General features: G+C 39.3%; 1 protein-coding gene across 2 annotated transcripts in view; it reads left to right on the forward strand.

The window, feature by feature from the left end:
• The window catches only part of ORC3 (origin recognition complex subunit 3), a 62,371-nt gene that overhangs the window by 1,125 nt on the left and 48,985 nt on the right, over positions 1-12,261 (forward strand). For both annotated transcript variants that reach the window (XM_075202751.1, XM_075202752.1), the window contains exons 2-5: positions 1,755-1,790; positions 8,586-8,640; positions 9,623-9,720; positions 11,008-11,152. In XM_075202751.1, the coding sequence (XP_075058852.1) occupies positions 1,767-1,790; positions 8,586-8,640; positions 9,623-9,720; positions 11,008-11,152 (322 nt within the window). In that variant the 5' untranslated portion in view covers positions 1,755-1,766. The remainder of the gene's footprint in view (positions 1-1,754; positions 1,791-8,585; positions 8,641-9,622; positions 9,721-11,007; positions 11,153-12,261) is intronic.

The following is a 12,261-nucleotide window of genomic DNA, read 5'->3' on the forward strand; positions in this document are numbered from 1 at the left end:
ACTGCATGACAGCCCACACTACAAACAATGTAAAACATAAACCTGCATTGCACAATTTATGCTAGTATGTTTAAACATTGAAGAGAATGCAAGATGGGGTTCATTGGGTGTATTTTGTATTTGTGCCATAGTGAATTTTACAATAATGGGCAGACAGTTCAAATCATTTGCACATACTAACATATATGTGACATGTTCATATATAACACATATGTCATGTGTTCTTGCTGAGAACCTCATATGAAAGTTTCACATACTTCTTTTCAGTAAGCAGTGTGTGTTTCCTGTTTAGTATCTAAATGACACAATAGTGCCCACCTGCCTTGATATTATCATCATGTTATTGGATGAGATGAATGGTGTCAGGTGTGTAGTTAAATTGACAATAATAGCAAAAATGTGTATGTGTGCGTGCTGTGCTTAATCATCCCTTTCATCTGTCCCTTATGGATGCAAACTTTATGTCTGAAAAAGAGCCTACTTCTGTGTGAACCTGAACATGAATTACCTGTATCAATGCCTTTACTTTACTTCGGCTGCGTTCAACTGCCACTCCCCATTCCGCCCCTGAAATCGTAAGCTGTGGTAACTGTCCTTTTCGCTCTTGTATGAATTGACCATTGCTGCGTTCTCTGGCCTATGCCACAGTTCTGGGCATGTGTAGTGCGATTTTACGCTCATATCGGAATTTACACTTCTTAATGATTCAGGCCCACAATTTATGGAACAGTGAGACATTGATGGCCTTTATAGAAAATCTAATACTTGCTCTAACTTTCTTCACTACCACTCCTGTCATCCTAAACACATTAAGAAGATTAGTACTGTTGGTCAGTAAAGTTATGAAAATTTAACCAGGGACAAGAGACAGAAAAATGTTTTTGGTATTAAGGTAGATATATAAATATAAACATATACCTCAAACTAAGTGTGCCAAAATAGCATATATCAGTTTACAACTATAAATCGGCCCATTGCTTACTTATAAGAGATGTTTAGTACATGTGACATGCAGAAGTCAAAAGACAAGTTTAAAAGTTCCAATGCAAAAACTGTACCCAATGCAATCTTATATGTAAAATCATGTTCAATAACCAAGTCCTCTCTTGTGAATATATTAATATTAAACATTATATAAATTGAAACATTTATGTGATTTATTTTCTTTTTACCTGCTGAACTGTGCCACTTTTTAGCTCAAAGACAGAATTAGTCAATATTCCAAAATATTCAATAATACAAAATCACCTCCCAATTTGTATTGACCTTTAAATTCAGTTAGTAGATTCAAGTTTTAAATATCACTTGGAGATGTATCCCAAATCTTCCACCACCTTATTTTACATTTTTCGCGGATTATATGTGATGTAAGTGACTTGTTCTATGGCATTAATATGAAGAAAAGTGGCTGAATGTAAGTAAGTCTAATCAACAATACACTTGGTATAATATACAAGTGATGTTAATATAAGTATAAGCTTCTGTAAAATAATATATGCCGTCCCTCACTAGAAAAAGTTGTATATTAAAAGGAGTAATGTACCCCCTAATATAAATTATTATGGATGTTCACAATCTTCACAGCGTTCCTTGGCCTGGTTCCAGAACTCCTTTATGACTTTATTATCCCTTTTTATTACTTGGTGAACAAACCAATATTCACACTAGTTATTTAGAAGAAATGGTTGGGTATCATCTTTGCGTGTAGGGAGACCATATATAACTGTTGACCTCTTTATGTATTTTATTTGCAGGTGTCTAAAAACATGACCACATCATCAGTTTCCAAGGTACTCCATTTAAATTGAATACAGAAATGTTTGTGTTTGCATTTACTTGTTTATTATTAAGAAAAAGTGGTATATGCAAGATTGGGCAAATTTAATGAATATTTGAGGACTTGCTTGTGTAGTACCATTCCAGTCAGGCAAGTATCAATGTAATTTTTCTTACACACCTTTTATGTAAGAAAACCCCAGGGTTTATAGCTACAATGTAATTCCATGCCTCACATTTTCTCCTGAGTGGTCACTTTCGTGCATTACAAATTAAAAAAAAAAACAAAAAAAAACTGCCTCAGCAGTCGCCTGTTTCTGACTATTTTTATCTAGAATCTGATGCAGCCCCGCTGGGACAAATTGTCAAAGACCTGTTTTTATTGGCCTCCAGAAAGAAGCCTCACACTAGAGGCGATATCCCCCTGTGGTCAGCAGTGGAGATTATAGGCTCAGTTTTATTTAGTTTTGCCCCAGATTAGTTTTTCAGTGTTATTCCATATTTCACCTCAAAAGTGCTCTCACTCATCACGTTGCTAACACCCAGTGCATTCTATCTTTATAAAATAAGTAATTCTTGAAATAACCCATCCTTGCCTCAGGTAATGTGTAGGTGTTTAGGACATTTAATTAAATATATTTGTTTGTTGGCAAATATATTCCACAGCTCTCAAAGTAAAGTTGCCAAAGCTTACATAGTTATTTAGTATTGAAAACGTAGCCTAGTAGACCACACATCGAAAATGTGACATAGCAACAAATACTGAAAATCTCATTTTTTGGTTGTAAACAATTGTTTGACAGCTGAAAGGAAACCTGGCCACAAAACAACAATGCAACAAATCCTATTTTCTAATTAGCATTTTTGGTCTATTTACCAAATAATTTGCTAATATATAAAAACTGCTACACATTACAAATCGGACTCGCGCAACGCCACCTTGATATTACGTTCTTGACAAACTGTGTACAATTCCATGCTCACAACTTTTCGATGACAAATAACAAATTTAAATAGTTGCAACTTTAAGCTCCACCTCAGCAACCTCCCATTTTCCCCTGTAGTCCGCTGTAACCAGTGGAGAGGCTCATGGTCTCAATGGAGAACTCCTGGCCATAAAGATAGAGCTGCAATTTCTTAACAGCCCACACTATGGCCAGGCACTTCTTCTCAATTGTGGCATAAGCCATATCCTGGGACAGCAGTTTACATGAGAGGTATGGCATAGGGTGTTTCTGATCATTCCCCACCTGGCTCAGAACAGCTTCCAGTCCTTGAGCAGATGCACGATGAACACTCTCTGGAAGTCTTGGGCTGCTAGCAATAATGGACCAGAAAGTCACCTAAATGCCCTCTCACAGTCATCAGTCCAGTCCAGGTGTCTACTGTACTTTTTGGATGTTAAATCAGTCAAGGGTTTGGCAAGGATGCTGTAGTGAAAGATGAACTTTTTGTAATTCTGGGTAGTTGCCAGAAAAACTCACACCTGCTTTTGGTTGGTGGGTCTAGGCCATTTCACTATAGACTCAATTTTTGCTGGTTCTGGCCAAATTTTCCATTCTCCAGTGCTGTGTCCTAAATACAACATCTCTGCCATACCCATCTGACATTTTTTCGGTCTGATGGTCACCCCAGCCCTTGCAATCCTACGAAGAATCTCAGCTATATGTACCAGATTGTCACCCCATATCTCACTGAAAATTGCTTTGTCATTGAGATAGGCCTGGGTGAAGTCCTGACATCCCTGCAGCAAATTATCCACTACTTTTTGGAATGTGACTGTGGCATTCTTCATTCCGAAGGGCGTAGCAGTAAATTCTTGCATCCCAAATGGAGTGGTGAATGTAGATCACTCCTGGGCTTCCTTAGCAAGAGGTATCTGTCCGTATCCCTTACCAAGGTCCAAAGGTGGATACTGTCACACTTGAGGATCTGTCTGTACCTTGGCTTGGTTCTGGAGCAGAACTGGTGACTGTGCAAAAAGGTGGGTGATTTGATTAGGTTCCTTTGCATGGAAGAGAAAGGACTGGTACAGATGGTGGTTTATGTGAGTTCAGGAGACTAGAGAATATGAATGGTACTGGAGACTTGCAAGTAGTGAAGAATAGCAAGATAGTGGTCAGATTTAGGAGACCAGTCTGAAACTGGATTGCAGACTACACTGTCTGAGCAGGAATAACTGAGAAAACTACAGACTGGCAGTAACCAGGTTGGCGTCTGAAGAATTAACATTGCACTGGTAACAGGTGAGGGCTCCAGGAAGTCCTTTTATACTAACTGTTATCACCTGATTGGAGGCTGCAGTCAGCTGAGCTAAAGCAACACTCTGACTCGCTGAGAGGGATAAGGTGACTGAATCCAATGTGGCAGTGTCCATGTAACCCTGGAATGGAGACTGCTATCCCTTGATTAGAAGCTGCAGTCAGCTGAGCTGAAGAAGTACTCTGATTGGCTGAGAGAGAGCAGGTGACTGAATCCAAAATGGCAGCGCTCATGTAATGATTTTGGATGGATCTCTGAAGTGGAGACAGACTGGGCAGCATCCTGCCAAGAGCTCCGAGACCAACAGAGCCTGCGGACCGCAGGGACAGCTTAGAAAGACATTGAATGCTTAAGTAACAGGACCTGAGAGCCTGGTGCGTAACAGACACATAATGAGCTGGTCCCAAAACTCCTCTATGTGAGGCATAGGATAAGCATCTGTCAATGTAACTTCATTCAGCTTCTTTTAGTCCACACAGAAGTGTGTGCTACTGTACTTCTTGGGCACTAACATGACCCCAGCTGCCCATGAGCTATTGGAAGGCACAATGACTCTCATTTCCAGCATCTCGTCAACCTCCTTGATCATGACTAACACTTCAGGAACAGCCCTATACGGCGGTAGCTTAATTGGCCGGGTCTTTCCAGTGTTAACATGATGGGCAACCACATTGGTCCGTCTAAGTCTGGTGGTAAAGTGGGGTCTTTGGATCTCCAACAGCCTCCGCTTCAGTTGTTACTGCGTGGTAGACAACTGAGGTCCAAAGGGAACTGCCTCTACACCTACTCTCTGTTTGGTTGTGGCCAGTGTGTCTGTGATAGGATCAGTCTCTAAGTGGGCAGCAGATGGCTACCGAACTTATCTCCCTAGCATAAACCTTTAGTTGATTTATATGGTACATACTCAACCTTCTACCAGAGTTATTCAAGGCAACTGCATAGTTCATTTTTCCTCGTCACTTTTGTATGGGGCCACCCAGAAAGGTTGGAGCTTGTACTTTGGTGCTGGGACTAATACCATCACCCTTTTGACCAATGGCCAGCCCCCGTATGTGTGTGTTTCTGTCATGATATAATGCTCTGCCTGCCCTGTGTTTCCTTCATGTTGTTATGGGCCCACCACATCAATCGTTGCAGTCTTTCTCACAACTTCTCTGCATTCGCCAAGACATGAACTTCAAGTTACTGAAATATCCCTTACTAGCTATTCCAGACTTAAGTCTAGTGGTCCCCTGACTCTCTAGCCATACAGTAACTGAAAGGAAGAGAAAACAGTGTAGACCTGCAGTACTTTGCGATATGCGAACAACAGCTGCTGCCAGGAATTCTCCTCGTCTCCCCCTTCCGATTCAATGTACACCTGTAGCAATCGCTTGAGAGTTCCGTTGAACTGCTCATAAAGGCTGTTATTCTGAGGATGGTACGGAATAGTGCGGATGGCATGTACTCCAAACCTGTCCCACATAGTTTGAAGTACCTCCCTCTGAACCTGGATCCCTTGATTGGTTACCACCTCCTGTGAGAAGCCTACACGACTAAAGATATCCCCGAGTGCTTGAGTAACATGTTTAGCATCTAAGGATGTTCATGCCATAGCCTCCGAATACCTAGTAACATAGTTCACCACGTGGAATACCTCACCGATAATGAGGATAGGCTGAAGGGGTACACAGCGAGGTTGACTCCAAGATGTTGGCACACCTCGCACAATGCTAGGTAATGCCTAACATTCTGGTTGACAGTAGAAATTTTGAAGTAGCAGCCTGGCATGAGTCTTAAGCTCTCTTAAGTGCCCTGCTACTGGGGTGAGCTATGTCTAGTAATCGAACCCAATACTGCCGATAATTGCCTATTAGTAAAGACTGGTTCTTTGCAGACTGTCATCTGGTACAGAATTAAAAGTTCACTCTCCTCCAACAAAAAGCTATTCCCCGCGGTGTGGTTTTCAGTCTCCTTAGCAACACGTCTTGCCTCCTCTAGTGATGGGTCCGTTTGTTGGGCTTCCTTGAAAGCTGCTCTGTCTGATTCATCTAAGTCAATGTTTGGTAACGTCGACTGTTGGTAAGTAACACTTACCAGAGGTGGTCATAGACCCTGTTTCTCACAGAGATTCTGGAATGGTGGTTGAGGGGTGAGACAGCTGAGCTACCAACTTGCTACTTTGCTGTCTAGCTCCACTACGTGTGGTAACCCTAACAAACAACCACTTTCTAGTCCCTGTCCTAAATCAAATGCAACAGCAGTGGGTAAGCCTGCCAGAACCCCTATCTCAACTCCTGCCACCTCTTTTCCCCAAAATGCAGCCTGGCTAGGGGAATTCATCTGGTGACACCTCCTGCAATAGATACATGTACTCTTCTATTATAAATAACTTGTTGTGGTCTCACAAACTCAGGATGAACTAGGGATATGGATGCCTCAGTATCCCATAATCCATGCTGGGCTCCTCCATTTAACTTTACTGTATCTGTCTATGCATGTTTTTAGGGGCTTGCCTACCCACTGCTGCAATAGTTTTGACCTGGTAGACAACACCCCCCTCACTATGTATTCCCATGACATTGTGATTTCCTGCCTGGACCGAGTCACATCTATCATAGCAAACGGCTACACGGGGAAACGGAGCTCCTGATTCTGCTAGCTGTCCATGGCCTCTCGGACAGTTAAATTGCAGTTGTCCTTGCTGATGACAGTTGTAATAGCGCCGGGTCTCCTGATCAGCAGATCTCTTCTGTCTTGGTGAACTAGGTAGTGATGCTCAGGATCATGGCAGAAGTTGGATTAGTGTGGAATTTGAGACACTTGACTGGTTTGAATCCTCCGTGTCGTGGATGCCTCCGGCCTCACGGGCCCTCTCCACTATGCACAGTTAGCCAGGATTTCATATGCTAACGCTGCAACTGCTCCATTATAATGATGTCAGTTATTTGGGAGAATGTATACACTTGCTGTCCTGCCAACCATTGACTGCAATTTCTCCTCTGATTCCTTGCAATCTCTGTGTGCATTGAGTCTCCTTCATGCATCATGTTTCTGAACTTTACTCTATTAGATTCAGGAGTGATGGCATAATGGGTGTTCAACACAGTCTATATTGTATATTTATTTAATTAACTGAGAAATAGCAAGTTTTTTGCATGTGAAAAAACCCAGGAATAATATGCACCGAAGACAAAATATACACTTAAAAATGGACAACATATTTATAATAGATCTAGCACACTTAAATAACACAGCAAATGTTCATGTACTGTTTTTATGATTATTTAAGGAAATATATTAATTATTTTTCATACAAATGTATTTGAGCTGTTAGGTTCTTAAACTGGTATTCTGTTTACTTGCATTTTAACTGTTTTTATTATTGTCAACATTATTTATTGCTTTATTCTAAGCATTGGATATAATTATTTATATCCAGTTTTGTGATCCTTGTTTTTGTCATCCGGATCAGGGATGCCTTGTTATGTATCCAATGGGAATGGCAGTTTGTGATGACTGCACTTTAGATCAGCTCTGTGCTGTACCTCCCACATAATAATCTTCTCATAAATATAAAACCGTTAAAAATGTGTGAAGGCAGTGGGAAATTATATGGTAGTGTCGTCGTTACACCAAGGGCAGGTTTGTTTAGAAGATTTACTGAATATCTTCTCAGTTCAAAGGTAATTGCTGTTGCCATCTCAGTTCCTCCTTTGATGATCTTCATGGTGGCAACAGCTGCTGCCGAACATGGGGAACAGGTGTCCTGACTCAGCAGTGAGTCTAACGCTAAAGAAAAACATCGGTCTACACAGCTACTCCAAGCTGGCAGATAACCAAAAGAGTGTCCATGCAACACAAAAGCGACAAACTTCTCTAGTTCAAGTAGAGGATAAATTAGGAAGGACAGCAACAATTGATAGCAGTTAACTGTTTTAAGATTTCTCCAATGACTAGTTCATGTTTTATGTCCCCACCTCACCCTGTCTTTCCTCATTCCAGCTGTACTACACCACTGGTCATTGCATAGGAATGCCAGTCACCAATGGTTGCTTTATTATTAGTAGCAGATTATGCTGCTACCTTACAGTAACCATACACACTTTTTCCACCAGCAGCCTCAAGTGTTATTCCTCTATATTATGTATCAAGTGTCAGTGTCATCTTTGCTGTCTATTTCCTGTCATTGTCTGCAATTTGTTCGTGTCCAGATTACCTCATTGCATAGCGCTTCATAATATGTCAGTGCTTTATAAATAAAGGATAATTATAATGTAGCAGTGTACGTCAGAATTGTCTAGTTTTGTTTCCACTTACACGTATACAAGTGCAACAGGTTGATGGATGGAAATCTCTCACAGATTGTATGTGTGTAAATCCTGCATTGTATGTGTGTATCAGACTTACATTTCTCCTCCAAAAGCTGGTGGAAAATCTGTTCATCCAAAATCGTATTAATTTAACAGATTTGTTAAAGTTTGTAACACTGTTTCGTGTCACCCAGTGTTTTATATAACTATATAGTGTTTTTAAGAGTTGTACAATTTTTTTTTCCGTAATTTAAGGGCTGCTTTGTGTTCAAGCCCAGTGCAAAGAAGAAAAAGATTTCACGTACAACAGGTGAGTGTTTAACTTTGATATTCTGGATTCATGTTCACATGAATTTATCATTTAATCCAATAAATCTGAAAAGAAAAAAAAAACCCTAGTTATATCAAGGTTTTAAATTGACTTTATTTGTCTATAAACATTCAGTGAAAGCAACCAAATTGACCATAGGGTTTTCTTTAGCCTTGTCTAGCACAGCATAAGTATGTACCTGAAATATTATATAAAGTAGTAAGCAAAACATATATAAATAGAAAAACTTAAATGACAATATAAGTTTAAGTGGATCTGTCATGCAGTTTTGAAACATCTACCATCAATAACCAAACCTGAATAAAAACAAAATTATAGTATAAATTTATTTGCATGCACCTAGTTCTAGATAGACAACGAGTGACACAGATGTATAGCTTTTTTTTATATTTGCTGCAATAAAACAAACTAGGGGGTAAATGTATGGACCTCCAGATTCTTCAACTCTGGCGAGTTCAGCGTCTTCAGCGCTTAAATTTAAAGCAGCGCTGCCTTGTAAAGGGAGACTTCCCTTTACAAGGCAGCGCCGCTTTAAATTTAAGCGCTGAAGACGCTGAACTCGCCGGAGTTGAAGAATCCGGAGGTTCATACATTTACCCCTAGGTGTTTGTGTGAGCTTGGTATACTGTGACATTAACATCATGTGATTATTTAGATCCAATCAAACTGTATTCCAAGGTGGAATACTTCCTGCAGTCTGATGATATCACAGAAAGTTCTCAGCGGCACTCTGCGCATCTGAGCATGCTCCCGCCAGTACGTGGGATGTTCACATACTCATACATATGTATAACTATCCAAAGATTTTTAAGTTTTGACTACTGTTCACATGGGGAAAGGGATACATTTGGTTCTAAAATACCAGATTGTGTTCTTTAACTACACATGGCAAACATTGCTACTGTCTCAAAGTTAACTTGTAATTTATGTAAGAAATATAATTGGCACTTTTTACTTCCAGCTGACTATTTTAATGAAGGTCTTAAGGATTCTGAAGATGGCAAAAAGCGTTTTGAGAGCTGCCAGTTGCTATGGCAGCAGATGAAAACGCAGACAGAGGTCAGTGAGTTAAATTAGAATTTAAAGTGTATTAAGAGTGTGCTTGGTAAACCTTTGATTTTTCTGTCAACTTGTTAAACTGCAATGTAGCAGCTGCTTCTAGTGAGAGTTTGACAAGCAACATACTTACTGTCATCGTTAACCTAACCCTATAGGACAGTTTTAGTAACTATATAATTTATATAATAAAACCATATTAAGGAAGCTCCTTCAACAACAACTTCATCCACTTTAACAACACTGTCAGAACCTATCAGTCTCAGTGAAGAAATATTAGATTACTGTTTTCATGTCTAAACTAAGGAATAATTAACTATTTTGACCATATCCTCTTGTCGGCACATTTTTGCTTCAAATACTGTGGATTTGATAAGGCATTGCTTGTGCCTACAGAAAAACACAGGCAATAATGTTTGGCTTGTTCTATGTGATGTCATCGTGGATGTTAATTATGCCATTTGATGGATGATGCAATCAGATAATCATTGTGAGTGATGCTTATTAGACTTTTTGCACATTTCAAATGTCTTTATTTTTTTGCTTCAGTGTAACTTTAATAGTTCTTTCACCCAGGACAGGATAAATACACCTAAAAAATTACTGCTGGCAGAACTGACTGATTTCAGCATATTCAAGGTGTTTTCTCTAACGTCTTACAATATGAAACATCCCATTTATGTTGCAAGGAAGGATCTTTTTAGTAGTTGTGATATCCATTTAATTAGTCAGAAGCAATTTATGTTCATAGTGAGCATAGTGGGTAGAACAGTGGCTAGCACTTCTGCCTTACAGCACTGGGGTCATGAGTTCAATTCCCGACAATGGCCGTGTCTGTATGGAGTTTGTATGTTCTCCCTGTGTTTGCGTGGGTTTCCTCTGAGTGCTCTGGTTTCCTCCCACACTCCAAAGACATACTGGTAGGTTAATTGGCTGCTAACAAAATTGACCCTAGATTGTGTGTTTGTGTGTGTGTGTGTGTTAGGGAATTTAGACTGTAAGCCCCAATGGGGAAGGAACTGATGTGAATGAGTTCTCTGTACAGCGCTGCGGAATTAGTAGCACTATATAAATAAATGGTGATTATGATGATGATAGTGATAGTAAGACATCCAGAAGCTAACAGAGGACCTTACAGGAGAATTAGCGGTTCTGTCATCCTGGCACAGTAGATGTGGTTATTACTGCTGTAATATCCACACAACATATGTCAATCTAACTTGTGGTGAGTGGGTTAAGTTATATATTTTAAATTGCATTACATAATTATTATTTTTTTTTTACTTTCAGCAACTTCAAGAAGAACTGAACAAAAAACTTTTTGACAACCTAGTGTGCTTTTTAAAAAAGTCTCACTCAGATTTTCATGAGAAAAAGAATGATTGGAGTTGCAGAGTGAGGTCTAGTGAAATCCCTACTGCAGCTCTTCTTCTTGGTAAGTTCCAGCTTTCTTATATTCATTTTTTAAATTCTGTATCCCACAGGATTTGGCATAAGTTTTAAGCATTATGGTAATTAAACACATTTTTTACATTGGTTAATCCGTAAGTCATTATTAAAAATAGAACTCAAAATGGAATAGTTTTCCTAAATAAGCTTCTCTTCTGGCTTAAAGTCTGGTGGGGGTCCTTTACTTGGCGCTCTAAAAATGAAACAATTCCAGCAGTATGGTATGTACATTGTGGGCCTGATTCATCAGCGTGCCATATCTCAAATCGCTGTTCACATGCGGAGAAACGGACCTTACACCAGTGAACACGATTGCATCCAATTTATGTCCAAAATGACACTTCCGATTGCTTATAACTTGAAGGCGAAACGGGGATGGGAAGGGTGCACGTAGGCAATGTACAGTAAAGGCATACCAAGGTCGAAAGTGGGCACATTCGTCCGATTCAAGCTCTGGGCATTTCTGAGGTACGTGATTATTAGCCGTATCACTTGCACAAACGACAGGACAGGTGTAAGCGCCAACTGATAGCGATAACTACATGTATGTATGCCAGAACATGTGTATGCAAGTTTGAGAAACTATAAAAATGCATTGTAAGTACAGTACATATTAGGAACATCGTGATCTATGTATTTAATGTAAAAAAATATTTTTTTTAACATGTATTTTTATTAATGATTAGGCATTAAGAGTTGTTAATTTATTTAATAGCATTTTTGGGCTGCGTTCTGATGGACTTTGGAGTGCTTTGAAAAGCTGTTTGGGGGGCATGCAGTTTTGTTATTTTCATTAATTTCTTGCGTTGTTTTGATTTTTGTAAGTATTGCCATTTTAAATATAGTGCTTTATGGCAACTTTTTTTACTGTCGACTTTACAGCCCTGTTTACATTTTACATGAATGTAAATTTTAAGACACAGTTTAGAGTTAATTTCTATAATTAATCATTAAGTAATACCATGAATCAACCTGTTGTCTGTAAAGTACTGCAAAAGTGATGATAATTTTTAAAATGTAAAGATAAGCATATTGTCGTTCTCTTGCAGTTACAGATTGATTGAATAAAAACATTTAATATTTCCCTTTTTATTG

Source organism: Mixophyes fleayi, chromosome 3 (assembly GCF_038048845.1).
Source record: "Mixophyes fleayi isolate aMixFle1 chromosome 3, aMixFle1.hap1, whole genome shotgun sequence".
In the NCBI taxonomy this organism is placed as follows: Eukaryota; Metazoa; Chordata; class Amphibia; order Anura; family Limnodynastidae; genus Mixophyes; species Mixophyes fleayi.